Raw genomic sequence first — 16,008 nt, 5'->3', positions numbered from 1 at the left:
GCACTACATGTTTTAACAGTATGACAGCCTGGTCGAGTATTTGCACTCAAACGTGCGACATATCTCCTATGTCAGTAGTATATAAGGAAATAGAGACATTATATATACTATAAAGTACACAGATACACAATATCAGCTTTTACAAGGAAAGAAGGTGTTATTGGTAGCATCTGATTGCTTAGAATATGAAGTAAAGCTGATTTTAAGAAATAATATGGCAGTAGAGTGTTTATTGGGAACGGTCAACAAGTCAACGCTAGACCAGCTAGATAATTAATATCATCACTGTTCTGCAAAGCTTTCGCAAATAATATGAATAAGGTTCTTACTGCTGTTCCAGATTTTTTTCAATATAAGGAATATTTTATTACCATAAAAAAAAAGTGCTTTCTGGTAAAGGGAAAAGTGGATGACACTTTCCGGCATCCGCAAAAGTACTGTATATGTGGAAATTTTAGCGAGATGAAACTTTAGCGAATTGTCCTTCATAATGTGTATTTTATTTTTAGCGAGAAGTAATTTTAGACATAGCGATATTAATCAGCTCACTAAAGAAGCCATTTAAACTTAAACGCAATTAATTTTAGCGATATTTAATTTTAGCGATCTCAGCACCCTCGCTAATAATGCCTTAAAATATTACATGTAAATCCTCGCTAAAAATTTTGCTTACACGATAGTTCAGTATCGAGGGGATCAAAGAAAATTACGTGTATATTCTTTTTAATTAGCAGTGAAGTAAACTATTAAGTTTGTATTTGCAATATAATTCTGATTAAGAGATGATGGGGGAAATGCTTTGTTATTTAGTATATGTATTTATGTTTGTATAACTATTGTACACTTTTGTACTATATATTTATCCTTAACTTTGTGTACGCCTTTCGAGTACATGGTACTACTCACCATCATTGCCAACTGTATAGTGTTAGCATTAGAGGAACATCTTCCTAATGATGACAAAACACCACTAGCTGTTCAGCTTGTAAGTTAATTTGACTTTTAAAAAATGTACATTTATATATAATACTACCTGTGCTGACATAAAAACAACAAAAGTTCAAAATATATGTACACTCTGTAATAAAAGAAGCCAGGAAATAAAATCCTTTCTATAGTTTTTTTTTGCTTTTTTTTTGAAAGATTAAAATAATAAACTGTTTATCCAGTAATTTAATTTTTCGTTTTTTTTTCTTTTCAGGAAGAAACAGAAATCTACTTTGTAGTTATCTTCTTAGTAGAAGCTTTACTAAAAATAGTAGCTTTAGGATTTGTGTTACATAAAGGAGCATATCTAAGAAATATTTGGAATATAATGGATTTTGTAGTCGTAGTAACAGGGTAAGTATAACATTTTTAAATATTTTAATAAACATTCACTGATTGGTACATTGATTGATTGAACCCGATACAAAAAGGGGGATCACTCTAAACATGCTTTTTAAAGATAACCGGAAATCGCTGACTCTTCAGTACCGGGAGATAAAAAAATGATAAGAGGGAAAAATCAAATATGCTGCTGCTGCTAGTGCAACAATCTTTTAAGAATTGAAGATTATCTAGTATTCGTAGAAATGTTCCTATTTTGGTAAATTGACAACCAATTCCAGTGGTTTATATTTGCACATGCGTACTTATATTGTGAACCTCTTGTAGCTATTGGCCATTTAATGATTTGGAGTCGTCTGACAATGATGGCGGTCTTTTACTCTTTATTTTTAACACCAATCTGATGTAGAGCAATTTGACTTTTCGAGAAATTTAAAGCTTATGAATTTCAATTTCTGAACCTTGGCTTGTCTTATGTGTTTGACTATTTATGACATCAAAAATTTCTAAGATTAGGGGTACTCTTCTCAGACCCTCCATCACACCTTTTTTGCATGCATTTCTACATGCATTTAGGTGCATTTTTATAATTACACCTTAATTAAATTTAGAATTTACTTTGCTTTTAGATATGTTGATATGATATGATATTCTCTGCAGTATAAAGACAAATGAGAAAGATATTTAAGCCTCTTCATGAATAATTTGAACAATACAAATCAGTTAGATCTAATTTTAATGAAAAAAAAACCTGGCATTAAAATTCAAAAATGCACATTTCATGATGTATAGGTGCATTGAGATGGTGACCTCTTTTAATCGCCCTGAGGTCCGAGCCTTGAAAGTTTTACGACCTTTAAAACTAGTGTATGGGATAGAAAGTAAGTTTTGAGGGTTAGCTAAGAATTATAGCTAGTGCCATCATCAATTACATCAAAATAACATCATGAGGACCAAAATATATTCATCTGAATGCAACTGGGGAAGGATCATATTGCATGCTTCATCCCTCTTGCATGATTCCAGTGTAAGAAAATGAAGATCTCTAATTTTAATAGCTTGTAGGTGACAACTATTGCCTAATCAATATAGATGCTCCATGTGCATGTACCATAGGTCAAATGAAATTTGAACCATATGTACATGAAATTTATCTGGTATACAGAAAATTCTACAAACAGCAATGTTTTCCCTACGCAATATCATGGTACATGTACATGTGAGATATAAGAAATAGCTAAGATAGTTTATTTAATACCCAAAATGCATTTGAATGGCAAACTCTGTAAACTTTGCATGAGTTAAGGTATATTTGGTCCCATCTTAATGAAGTGTGGTGTAGTCGTAGGGTCGTAGTTGGGATACACTGCGTAGCTTTTTATTTTACAGGATTATCACGATGGCTGCCTCTAGTCAACTAGATTTACGAACATTGAGAGCAGTCCGAGTGCTACGTCCCCTTAAATTAGTCTCGGGGATACCAAGTATGTAGCTCACAGTCTCGATCGAGTTTAGTGAAATAGCAAAACATTAAAACATCAACTTAATTAAACATGATGATAAATATAATATAAACCTTCACATGTTAAAGAAATGGTTTACAATGGGGTATGTAACATTCAGTTTGGTTTTATATAGTATGTGCAATTTAATGATTTTTTGTATTATTAAAAATAAAAGGAGACTGTGTTGGGTTTTTTTTATTTTTAGAAATGAGATAAAGCAGTCTTTGTTTGTTTTAATAATCTTAAAAGTTCATTTGATAAATTCAACAATATTATTTGTTTTTTTTACAGGTCTTCAAGTAGTGTTGAAATCTATTATACGAGCAATGACTCCACTTTTACAAGTGTGTTTGTTGGTGTTCTTTGCCATTATTATATTCGCTATAGTAGGATTAGAATTCTACAGTGGTGCTTTCAAATCTGCCTGCTTTAAACTAGGAACAGTAGGAAATGATGAAGGTAAAAGATTTTTTTTTTTCAACTTCTATTCTGGGAATAACATATATCTACATTTATGTGTTGTAATCAGACTTAATTCGGGTCATGTAAAAAAATTGCTTATAGATTCCAATTTGAATTTTTAATAGCATAGATTTTCATTTACAATGTATTTTTTTTTAATTAGGCCTATCCATGAATTTAATCTCAAAGGAAATTTTTGGATGGGTTCATATTGAATATATTATACATGTACTTACTTTTGAAACAAAAAAACATTATTCCCCACAAAACAATTGAATCTGATTTTCTATTCCCACAGAAATTATTAGTTCTACAGTAATACATGTATATCCTTTTATATTTTGACAGAAAACATATACATAGGAGATGAAGCTAATATAAGACCGTGCTGGGATAAAACCCAAAATGCAGCAGGGTACTTTGATGCGTTTAAGTGTCAGGAGAATGTTTCTGAGTGTCGGGCTCGCTGGGTCGGGCCTAATTACGGAATTACAAGTTTTGACAATATAGCGTACGCCATGCTTACTGTGTTCCAATGTATTACCATGGAAGGGTGGACTGAAGTATTATATTATGTGAGTATACAAATTACAGTTTGTTAATTGGATTGTGTATAATTCTACTGTTGTTGCAAGGAAGAATTGCCTTAAAGATGTACAAATATATAATAGTGAATGATGATAATAATGAAATTTCATTACAAAAGATGCCCAGTCCTTCAATTTGTAACTATTGATTCAATTGAAATACATGTATATATAATAAAGGTTAAGTTGTTGTCTTTGGTCATTGATGAAGTTAAATTCTAAGTTGAATTGTCCTTGGTCATTGATGAAGTTGAATTCTAAGTTGAATTGTCCTCACTCCTTGGTCATTGATTCAATTGAATTCTAAGTTGAATTGTCTTGATCATTGATTCAATTGATTCATTGACTCAATTGAATTCTATAATTGTCATGTATATATTTAATTAAATTGTCCATGGTCATTGATTCAATTGAATTCTAAGTTGAATTGTCTTGATCATTGATTCAATTGAATTCTAAGTTGAATTGTCCTTGGTTATTGACTCAATTGAATTCTAAGTTGAATTGTCCATGGTATTTTTTTCAATTGAATTTTAAGTTAAATTGTCCATGGTCATTGATTCAATTGAATTCTAAGTTAAATTGTTCTTGGTCATTGATTCAATTGAATTTTAAGTCAAATTGTCCTTGGTTATTGATTCAATTGAATTCTAAGTTGAATTGTCCTTGGTTATTGACTCAATTGAATTCTAAGTTGAATTGTCCTCACTCCTTGGTCATTGATTCAATTGAATTCTAAGTTAAATTGTCCATGGTCATTGATTCAATTGAATTCTAAGTTAAATTGTTCTTGGTCATTGATTCAATTGAATTTTAAGTCAAATTGTCCTTGGACATTGATTCAATTGAATTCTAAGTGAAGTTGTCTCTGATTATTGAAGAATGAATTCTGAGTTAAGTGAATGCTGTCCCTGACTTGATTGGAATCTATTAACCTCAGATAAAGGTCATGAGGCAATAAAAATGTGAAATCAATCGTAAATCTTGGTAATTTGTTTGATGAACATCATAGTAATCAATGATTGGAGTGAATTTAAAACTTCCTATATAGTTTCACCTGCAATGCTTCCTAAAAATTTTATTTCAGATCATTTGTTTCAAAGTAATTTTTCAATGTCTGATTCCCAAATTATAAATTTAACTTTCCAAAGTTTATCTTTTTAAATAAGAGTATGAAAAAGAAAAAATCATATTAAAGAAATCGTATAGTTTTAGTATTTTCAGAAATATAAGCATGTGATTCAAGTAAGTTTTGAAATAGACTAAGTATGGAATTGTGGTGAAAACCAGACTGATTAAGCCTCTGTAAAGAAGCCCGCAGGTGTCGAATAAGACGGATCAGACCCGCTAATAGAACAGTCATAATAGGCCGAGATCTTCTATAATGCAGGCTACATTTCCCCATACATTCATTAAGTAAGGTGGCTCCCAGTTCAACTGGCCTCTAAGGACAAGGAGACAAATTGGTTGCAGGCTTCACCAAGACAGATAGTCAGACAAAATATCTACAGTTGTATAGTGAGGTTTATAGTCAAATATACCAACAAATAGATCTGAAGTCATCTCTAATATAAAAATATATTTGCTGTTATTTCAATTTTTTGTCTTCATTGAAAATGTGATGAACAATATGTTTTAGATTAGGTCTTAAAAAACATGTTTGGTTAACAGATTAATAAAAAAAAATAGAGGTTTGGTAAGCATGGTAAGTAGAATTCTATTTTTATTTTTGAAATATATATTTTTTTCTTTATCAGTTATAAGTACGAGACAGTTTGATCAACTGTGAAGCTTATACACTGTATTTATAAGCATACAGATACACAATTTCAGAATTTTATGTCAAAAGAGACTATATGGTCAGCATAAAAATTTAGGGTTGGTCATATAAACATGAAACATAAATATATTTCTCTTGGGCTTTGTTTAAAAGATGTTGGGACTAGAAAAATGATACAAATAGGATTTTGAACAAATTGAGTTGTAAATCAATTTTATTGTCCTTTTCATTATAAATCACAATTATTAAACATCTGATGATCTGAATTTTGTATATCTATTTATTTCTTTTTTTGCAGACCAATGATGCAATAGGCCCCTATATCAACTGGCTTTACTTTTATCCTCTGATCATTCTGGGATCGTTTTTTATGCTCAACTTAGTGTTAGGTGTACTTAGTGGGTGAGTATAAACTTAATAGTGTTTGGTGTACTGTAAATTACTTGTTATTCACAAGAACTTAATTTTTGTGTAATTAAAGTGTCTGCCTACTCAGGAATATTTTATTCTCATGTATATTTGTCATATAAAGGAAAATATTTACACAATAAACAATAAAATGCTTTCTTTGGTTGTTAGTATGGGAATGAAGGTCTCAGCTGTTGCAGAAAAAATATATAACCCACTTATGCGGGTTATGTAAAAATTTTTTTTGCACTATATCTGCGACATTCATTCCCGTACTAAAAACCAAAAAAAGATACATATATTATTGTTTATATTTATATCTGTATACGAAATCATCTAAAGTAGGATTAAAAAGAGTAATTATTGCATTATTGATATGCATGTCTTGGTACATCAGAGCTGTGGAAAAATTTTTCAGATAGCCAGTCATTCGGACCGGCAAAAAGACAAGATATGCCGGTCCGAAGTGATTTTTGCCGGTCCGAAATAGTAAGTTGCAAAATTAAAAAGAAAAGCATAACATTTATTTACTTAATCTTTACTTAATAATAACATTATTTCCAAGTCCTCCTCCGTTTTCGTTTTTTGCATTTATTACAATACTAAATTTCATCACTTTTGGGCATGTGTCAATGATAATTCTGCGTAGTAAACGTAAATATTTTAAAACGTGAATGCAACTGCAAATTATATTTTACCTCGAAAATGAGTCTTAGAAATTCTGTGCATCGATCCACTGAAATCGATATTTTTTTACATACCCAGGTATTTAGCCTGCCTTTATCTTTAAATTTTTTATGTTTTCTACCTATAATTCTGTCCTATTTGTAAATTTAAAAGGTCACGCGAGACATGCTGGTTTCGCTTTCATTTCCTATAGCCTCGATCTCATGCAAAGAAAAAGTATTGCGCAATCGTATATAAGGTACAATAATTAAGCTGGGAAATGCGCCGATGATAGGCCTGAATTAAAATGGAAAAAAACAAAAACCTTTAACAAAGACAGAGGTCGGTCATTTGGACCGACATCGATAGCATTTTTACCGGTCACAGGCATTTTTTGCTGGTCTTGCCGGCATGACCGGCAGTTTTCCACAGCTCTGGTACATACCCTTAATTGATGGAACGGCCACTTATCATTAATACAATAATTAAAAACTTTTTAATCCTTCTTTAAATGATTATTTAAACAGATATAAATATAAACAATAAAATGTCTTTCTTTGTTTGTTATTACTGGAATTAACGGTCGCAGCTATTGCAGAAAAAATTGACATAACCTGCTTACACTAGTTGGTTATGTATTTTTTCTGCAACAGCTGCTTCCGTTAATTCCAGTAATAACAAACAAAGAAAGCATTTTATTGTTTAAATCTGTACAGGGGATATGCCAAGTGTTGTTCATGAACTGATAAACGGCAATGGGTTTTCTTAATAGTGTGTGGTGTACGTAGAGATAAAGGAAAAAATATTCCGTGGATGTAAATATATTGCAATAATCATGATAATCATGCGAAAAATTTTATCTCACTTATTAATGGCAAATAGCTTTCTTGCATAAATAAGATGTGAAAATATAGTGATCTACAGTATTAACTCACAAGTTTTTGGTGTATTACTAGGTATAAAATAAACTCACATTTACTAGTACTAATTGAGTAAGTCAATGTCTTTGTCCATAAAATTTCGTCAATATCAATGACGTATTATGATGTCTGGTGGTCATCATCCCTAGATTAAAAAAAATGTAACCAATCTTCATTCTACATGAAAATAACTTACATGAAACTGGCTGATTGAGCATAGGAAATGATGGTACCAGGCCAAGCTTAAAAAATTCCTTGTGTGCAGTTGCCAATTTTTAGTGTAAATTTTTTTTTTTTTTTTGAAATTTTTCCAATTTTTGTTATAACATAAAATAGAGTTTTTCATAGATATAACATCAATAAGCTGCACTCTTGGTATAAACTAATGATTGATGAAGACAAAAATTGAATATGAAATAGTTTTAATATCCTGAAAAATTGGAGAAAAAAAATAATATACTGAAAGGAAAAAGAAACGCAGGGTAGCATAATTTTCAATTAAAATTTGACCACATTCCGAAAATTACGAAAATTTCAAAATTTAGTTACTGTGCATCAAAATCAGTATTGAATTACTTAACCGTAAAATTTATGACGTCACGTTAAAAAGCCCAAAACACGTGCAATTTGATATATAAAAATCTTTTTGCATTATTTGATGCATATTATGCACATCGTTTTTCTATTAAGTTATGAATTTATTGCAATCTTGGCACAGTTTACGGAAGTTCAATGGGGTCTTGTTTTCGAATTGCCTAATTAATGAAAAAGGCAACAACGGTTTACTAAGTTGTCTCTTATAAAACATTGTACCCGTTGTCAGAGAGGTCTGGAGTGGTTTTCAATCAACCGTGACGATGACGATAACGCTATATATGGTCTATACGAACTACCACAAAAACAGCCATTTATACGAAGATTATAATCATTGCATTCATACGAAATTTGAAAGAAAACAATTCCGCAATTTGGTTTTTTGAGCCAGTCAACTTACTGTTGTATTCCTCTCACTGGCGCATGCGCGCGCAGTTTGACTTATTTTTTTGTGTGGTTACCCATGCTAAATATAGCCAGGGTTTGAAAGATTTTGATGAAATACCATGCAAAGGAGAAATAAGACTATGACAGATGCACAATAGACACTGAAGATAATGAGAGTTTTCGATTTTCACTTTAAAATTTCGTCAATATCAATAACTCATGAATAATTAGACAAAATCATATGTGAATTTGGTTATATCTTTTTGAAAGGTGATTTTAAAAGTTAGATAGGAAAACTAACAAGTATTTTAAGGAAAAAAAATTAATTAACCTCAAAAGTTTACCCTGCGTTTCTTTTTCCTTTCAGTATATTACAAAATGGCTTAAAAAAAAGTTTGGCTGCATTTTCAGTAACTGCAAACAAACAATATTTTATTTTAGGCCCCACAATGTTTTATCCACTCCCCATAATTTATGGTTTACATTTTGAATTACACAAACTTTAAATTGATTGGGTGTAAATAAAACCTATATTTATTAGAAAAGTATTACCTTTTAAGAAAGAGAAATGTTTAATAACAATTGAGAGGGATTTTTTAAAAATTTAAATGTGATTTCATTGTGGCATTGTGTAAATATGGAAAATGATATACTGTATACAGGGAAATATTCGCCCCCGTTTTATTTTTGTCCCTTTCGCCCTACTTTCATTTGGGCGAATTTAAAGAATACCGTATAATTTCTTAAATAAAACTTTGACTGGGCGAATTTTAAACAGGGCAAAATAGTCTGCAAGTGTGAAAGGGCGAAAATAACACGGGGCGAAAATAACCCTGTATACAGTATCACTAAATATAGAGATGAATTCAGTGCACTCTTTATTTCTAATCAATATATATGTAACTACTAGCTGGTGCTATTGCAAGGCTGATTTGTATAAATAATGAATCAAATAGAGAGGAATAAATAGCTGTGTCACACTGTTGATGATGAGTATCCCTAACAATGGTTGAATGACCAGAACTGGAAGACAGGTTTTACAACTGAAGCATTAAATAGATCCAAACAACTTTATAGTTAGTATGAGGTACTTGAAGCGTTTAAATTGCATGGTCAAAATAGCTTAATATGGTAATTAAAGAATTCACTCATCATTAAAGTAGCAGGTTTACAAGGGGGTTTCTAGATTAATTTGATCATAGGGCTCTCGATTCTCTATAATTGGGGCCGATATTCGGCCCCATTCCCAACGTGAAAAAGGTACCCTTTTTCCCAAATTTAAGGGTAAAAATTCCCAATTTATGATTGCTTCAAATTCATTACTGTAACAAAAAAGCATATCTTTGACAGTCGTAAAAGCACGGAAAGACGTTCGTGTTATGAACTGGTAGTTTGTTTATATGCTGGAACCAGTTTAGAATGAAAACGAAAGTCGTCTGTATGAAGTAGGTACGACTTGTTCATTCACAACGTGTTGCAGAATGTGAAGATCTATGATGTCAGGGCTCGAAATTAATGGAAAATACTCATTGAATGAGAATTAAAATAAAAAAAATGCGAGTTAAAAGCGACCAGTGTTCGCCACCTTTCGTCAGAAAAAAAGGTCTTGTAAAAAATTCAGATTACCAAGACTGAATGAGAAGCACTAGGCCTACAGGTATTTTATTCACTATTTTGCTATTAGGTTCACTAACAATTAAAAATAAATAGGTACCATGCTCCTACAGTTTATAAATCCCCATAATCTTATCCTTTTTGCAGCGCTACCTGTCTTATAATTTACTTCCAAAAACGATCGTTTTTTTAATCCGAATTTCCTCCACTCCTTTCTTTATGGTAAATACAATCAGGTACAATGTAACGTTAGATATTCCATTAAATTTTTTACGATCTCTAAAACAACTTGAGTAAGAAAGTTATGTAATTTTCCAAAAAATATATCCCCAGTGTATTTAATGATTTAATTTTAAATTTATAAAGATGATTTTTTTTAATTAAACAACTGATTTACTCTGTATCTGTTCAGATTTCATCTGTAATAAAACGGCCTAAATGCTTCTAAGAGGTTAATTATTATTTTTTTTAATAGATTATTTATATCTTTTATGAATCACTATAAGAAGAAAAAAAATGCTAGGGAAAGTTCAAAATTACAATTTGATAGTAAAAATAAATCTGCTGATATTTACTACAGTGGTCAAAAAATTAAGTTTGATCCCTGCAGTACTCTTGTCAGTGTAGAAAAAATATTTCTACTAAGAGCAAGACAATGATGTAAGTTTAAATTATGACTGGTAAAAATTTCCCAATTTTTAAAACGTCGTTTTTTTCCCAATTTTAATGGCCCCGGCCCCAGTACCAAAAATGGGTGTGAGAGCCCTGTGATGTAAGAAAGGACAGGTATAATAAAGAGCAGCCACAAATAGTTATGGTTTATACTGAGTCCGTTCCAAGTTTTCGTATGTGAAGCATCTGTGGGTGCCTTGGTTTTTGATACCCCATGTCAGGAGGGGGCTTGAAATTGATTATTTTGGTTAAAATCTTCAAATTTTGTCATTTTCTCTAAATATTTGTCCACTCTATATGAGTGAAAAATTCTCGAATGGGACGTTAAATAATATATATACTATCAATCAATCATAAATATTTGTCTACATTTCATATTGAAATATGATATTATATTATATATAATATTAGCCTGTAATAATGTCATTTTGCAAAGGAAAAGATCTTTCTATGAGAAAAATACATGAATGAATGAAATTAATCCTTTGAAGGGCATCATTTTTATGACTAAAAAAAATCATGTAATTCTCTAGGTTTTCTCTAGTGCTGTTGTTTAATAGGATTTTGATGTAGAAGAGTTTCATAAATTATCTGTTGTACAAGCACTATGCGAAAAAGTGTTTTGTTTTTTTTTTAAGTAAAAGGATTGATTTTACTGGTAGATGAATAGATGACCTCTCAGAAAGGGCCATTTGGATTTTTATATATATTCTTGAACCTTAAAATTGTGCACTTACCCCCAGTAAATAAATTACAGCTGTCAGTTGTACAATCTGAGAAATCTTAATCAGCAAATGCCCTATAAATAACTAAAAGAGGAAGAAAGATGTTCAGTTCCTGGTCTTTGTCATGTGACTTGATCATTCACATGATGTGATATATAAATCTGGAATGATAATATGATTGGGGTCATTACACTGGAAGTTCAAAGACATCATGACAGAACTTCTTGATGTATACTTTCTGAAATGAGCATACATTGAATCTCTTTACTTATTCATTTTTATCAAGTCAAAATAGCAAATAATATAAATATTAGGGATGGGTATCGCCAAAAATTTCATAACGCGATATATCACAATTTTTTTCCAAAATATCACGATAATATCATGATATTTTTACAAGCAATTTTTACAATGATTTGTAATGAATTGTCATTATTTTTCTTAAAAATGTGCTATAAAAATAAAATTTCACTTTTTTGAATTTTTTATTTACATAAAATTAATGTTTGGAAGGTAAGATGTTGTTCTTTTCGCCCTTTTTCAACATTTTTAGACTTTCTATAATTGTAGTTTGAAAGATTGAACGAATAAATGAACAATATCTGACTTTATAATATGTACCTAAATACCGGTATTTAGGTCTCCGTATCACGATACGTATCACGCAACAAAAAATCGGTATACCGATAAAATCGCACATCCCTAATAAATAATATGTTTATTTGATTTCATCAGGTACTTATCAGTGCTCAACATCACGCTAGAACCTTAATTTCGGATTATAGATAATGAATGTTTTCTCAGTTAAGATACAATTTGGTCAAAGATCTGGTTTGAGATACTTGATGTATAATTGTTTGATTCTGTTTTCAGAGAATTTGCCAAAGAGAGATTAAGAGTAGAAAATAGGAGATCTTACATAAAACTTCGAAGACAGCAGCAAATAGACATGGAGTTAAGTGGCTATCTAGAGTGGATCTGCAAAGCAGGTATGTATAGATATTGAAAAATATCATGAAATTACTGATTAAATGGGATTAATTTCTTTTTTCTTTATTGAATTTCTTAGATGAGACATACAGAAAATCATATTAATTTAGGCACAATGTATAATTTCTTTATTATACATTACAATTATGGTCATATTGAATGCTTAAAAGGGTGTATAATTATATTCACAGAGGAAGTGATACTAAATGAAGAAAGAACTACAGATGAAGATAAATTAAGAATTATGGAGGGTAAATTGAGTTTAGAATCAAAGTACTGATGATACTCAAAGACGGAGCATAAAGCTTGTAACTGTCTTATACTCTGATATATGCACACATACAAAATCTTATACATACAGTTATTTGAAGATCAACTGCAAGGAACTTGAAATTTAAAATAATTGAGAAAGTGAAATTTAGTTAAATATGTTTGTGTTACACTTCTATGCAGGAATTCCTAAAGTGAGACATGTGCATGTAAATTATATATGTTTAATTTTTATTGGCCTTCATGAATGCTTATTTTTACAGCACGGAAAAGAGCAGCCACAAAAATGAAAAAAATGGGAAAGGAACCCAGTGACGAAAACAATGAAGATAATGACGATGATTTATTATCAGACATAAATATAGGTAAGGAGTGTTCTAGCTTTATAGAGAAATATTTCACTATACTCTTCTCAAGTCCAAGATTGAAACGTGACTATGTTTTATCCTTTATTTATAACACTGTAAATAAAGCAGCTGCAGATCAATATAAAGGCTTGCTTAATTCCGTTGAAATGACGGCATTGTGTTTACATTAATTGCTACCAAGTACTTTCATTTTCCAATCTATCAAGTCTACAGCCCAACCTGTGTCAGAATTGAATTTACAGAGGCTCAAATCCAGTGTTTATATTAATATCTAACAGCTCAAACATAACTGCATGTATATTCTAATAGAGCTCAGACATCAACCTCTCCTAGTGAGGACTTTTGTACTGAGTTTTCCTTATCTTTGAACAAAAATGTCTTAAAAAGAATTTTTCACATTCTTCTTTTTAGTATTTTACTGGACCTTTTTAAGTACAATTTGCTTAGATCAATGATCTTTAAGCTGGCTTTGTAAGAAATGTGTGACTATCCCGAGTGTTTTAGATGATTGTGAAGACATTCAAGACAAACATGATTTGTTGATTGGATGTCAAAAATATTTTGCTTTTAGGCTAAATTTTTTAAAACAAGCAGTGATGCTTTGCCATTATCTAACTCACTGCCACTCTATTATGGCAAAGTTAAGGAAGTTGAGATTTCTGGGAAATTATTTTTTTTTACACTTGCGACAAACCAGTGAATCAAACAATCTATCATGAAAGTACAACATCCCAGGTATTGCTGATGGTTGCACTTTGCTTTGGTTTGATGTCCATCCAACTCTTTGTCTGTGGATATTTCAGCAATTTTTCAAATTACCCTCTTGTATACTTTTAAATTATAATATAAGTGATATTTTGTTCATAAGAAAACTCTTCAAATTTAAAGTATATTATTATTCTGTATATGTCTTTGTTTTAGCAAATAATATCATGAATATTGCTGTAGTAACTCATAATATAAAGAGTGATTCTTAAAAATTAGTTCAAACAGCAAAAAATACAATTTTATTTGATTGAATCAATATTATTCCCATTTCTTTGTATTTCAGGTTCATATTCATTAGGTAGATCAAAAATACAAAGTAGAAAACGCACTGGAAGGTGTGCTGCATTTTGGAAAGCTGAAAAACATTTTAGGTGAGTAACTTTTACCTGGTGCAGATGTACTTATGGGTTCCCATGAATCTGGTGATCTGAGAAAAGAAAATCTGGCAATGCCCATATAATTCCTATCATTGCTCTAATGAGTTAGAGTTTCAGAGATTCATTATGTTAAGCAGCATTGTCTGTCTATGTTGCTAATGGCTTTGAAGGGTGATAATTGCTTCTAATGTGGTTTGCAAAAGATTTTTAAAAACTGTAGAATATTGATCTAATATTTGGTAGATCATTTCCATGAAGCCAGAGAGATCTTTCCTTTCAATCTAGTTAAATCTTTCAGAGTTGGTAAATTCTTAAGTCATAAGCCTTTTGTGTCCAGAACCAATTTTGCATGGATGATACCCTGATTATGTTGAAAGTTTTTTTTTTTTTTGAAGGGAAGATAAATATTTTTTTAGGCAGTTTCATTTCTTATCATAATTGGAGAAAAATTCCATGAATGACAAAACTTCTTATGGGGCCTTTCTACCAAAGTTGCATTGCATGCTCTATATCTAGATAAATGACCATGTGTATAATTTTTGAGCAGTTTTATTCCTATTAAGTAAAATATTGTATCTATATTAAATATTCATTTGGTTCAACACTTGGTTCAGTGATGTTTGTTGTAAAGATTTGAATAAGAAGACTGCATCCATAAAACATCGATTTGAAAATGCTTTGAAATTCTGGAAATTGAATGTCAAAATATGTTTTTTAATCAAAAGTGCAAAGGACTACTTGAACCCAATCTGTCACTTGAGTGTTATATTAATGGAGATGAAAGAGTAGGACTTGAAGTTTTAAACTGTTTTTCTCCCCAACGTAACATTAAATCAACTTATTTTGCATTCTCCTGATGAGCAGCTAATGTTCAAAACAAGAGGAAGCCATTTATCATTGCTGAAAACGACTGACAAACGGGAGCTATATTTAAAGACAGTGTAGGAATCCTTCTCAATATGGCATTGAAAATCTGCCCTGAACACAGCGTGCTGGCTATGGATAATCAATAAGAGAAATCGTGGCTTGATTGAGGTCTTGGAAGGCCAAACAACCCCTCTGTATATACTTCCCTTCTCCGTTTCCTCTCCCTCACAATGGGGATAAACTTAGCTAACGGTGATCTACACTTTGTCTGTTGTTGGCAGGGAAGGTTCAGGATGTTGAGATGTGAGAGCGAGATTCACTAATTATGCCCCAAGGGGATCAGGATTCTTGTGGCTTTCAATTTATTGAATTATTTTCTGAAAAATTACATATGAAAGCAAATTTTTTTTATTAATCAGCAGGTCTCGGGAAAAGAATCTATTTTTCATGCAATTTCATTTTTGCTGAATTGCTATGAACAATTAATTATGCCCCACCATGAATATGGCCGGGGCATATAGTGTTTGTCATGTCCTTCTTCTGTCCTTCCATCTTTCCGTCCTTCTGTCCTTCCATCTGTCCTTCTGTCACACTTTGCGTTTAGCTCAGTTCAAAGCTCAGTTTCAAAGAAACTATCCAAGATATTTTCATCAAACTTCATATGCTGATAGATATTGATAAGAGCTATGCAACTGCATCAACATTTTTTGACCTTGACC

General features: G+C 31.2%; 1 protein-coding gene across 8 annotated transcripts in view; it reads left to right on the top strand.

Annotated features, from left to right (window-relative positions):
* The first annotated feature begins 885 nt into the window (after positions 1-885).
* The window catches only part of LOC134263262 (voltage-dependent calcium channel type A subunit alpha-1-like), a 48,342-nt gene continuing 33,219 nt past the window's right edge, over positions 886-16,008 (top strand). For 7 of the 8 annotated variants that reach the window (XM_062745587.1, XM_062745590.1, XM_062745586.1 and 4 more), the window contains exons 1-10: positions 886-985; positions 1,202-1,341; positions 2,719-2,813; positions 3,126-3,293; positions 3,645-3,871; positions 5,962-6,065; positions 12,523-12,638; positions 12,831-12,890; positions 13,173-13,274; positions 14,329-14,416. In XM_062745587.1, coding sequence (XP_062601571.1) covers positions 893-985; positions 1,202-1,341; positions 2,719-2,813; positions 3,126-3,293; positions 3,645-3,871; positions 5,962-6,065; positions 12,523-12,638; positions 12,831-12,890; positions 13,173-13,274; positions 14,329-14,416 — 1,193 coding nt within the window. In that variant the 5' untranslated portion in view covers positions 886-892. Of the gene's footprint in view, positions 986-1,201; positions 1,342-1,496; positions 1,589-2,718; positions 2,814-3,125; positions 3,294-3,644; positions 3,872-5,961; positions 6,066-12,522; positions 12,639-12,830; positions 12,891-13,172; positions 13,275-14,328; positions 14,417-16,008 lie in introns of those variants that run through there. The other variant, XM_062745591.1, reaches the window with a different exon arrangement.

Source organism: Saccostrea cucullata, unplaced genomic scaffold, assembly GCF_032062105.1.
Source record: "Saccostrea cucullata isolate Sc308-1 unplaced genomic scaffold, CSIRO_AGI_Scuc_v1 ctg375, whole genome shotgun sequence".
Classification (NCBI taxonomy): Eukaryota; Metazoa; Mollusca; class Bivalvia; order Ostreida; family Ostreidae; genus Saccostrea; species Saccostrea cuccullata.
Note: the sequence above shows the minus strand (reverse complement) of the source record. Positions and strands in the feature narration are given on the sequence as shown.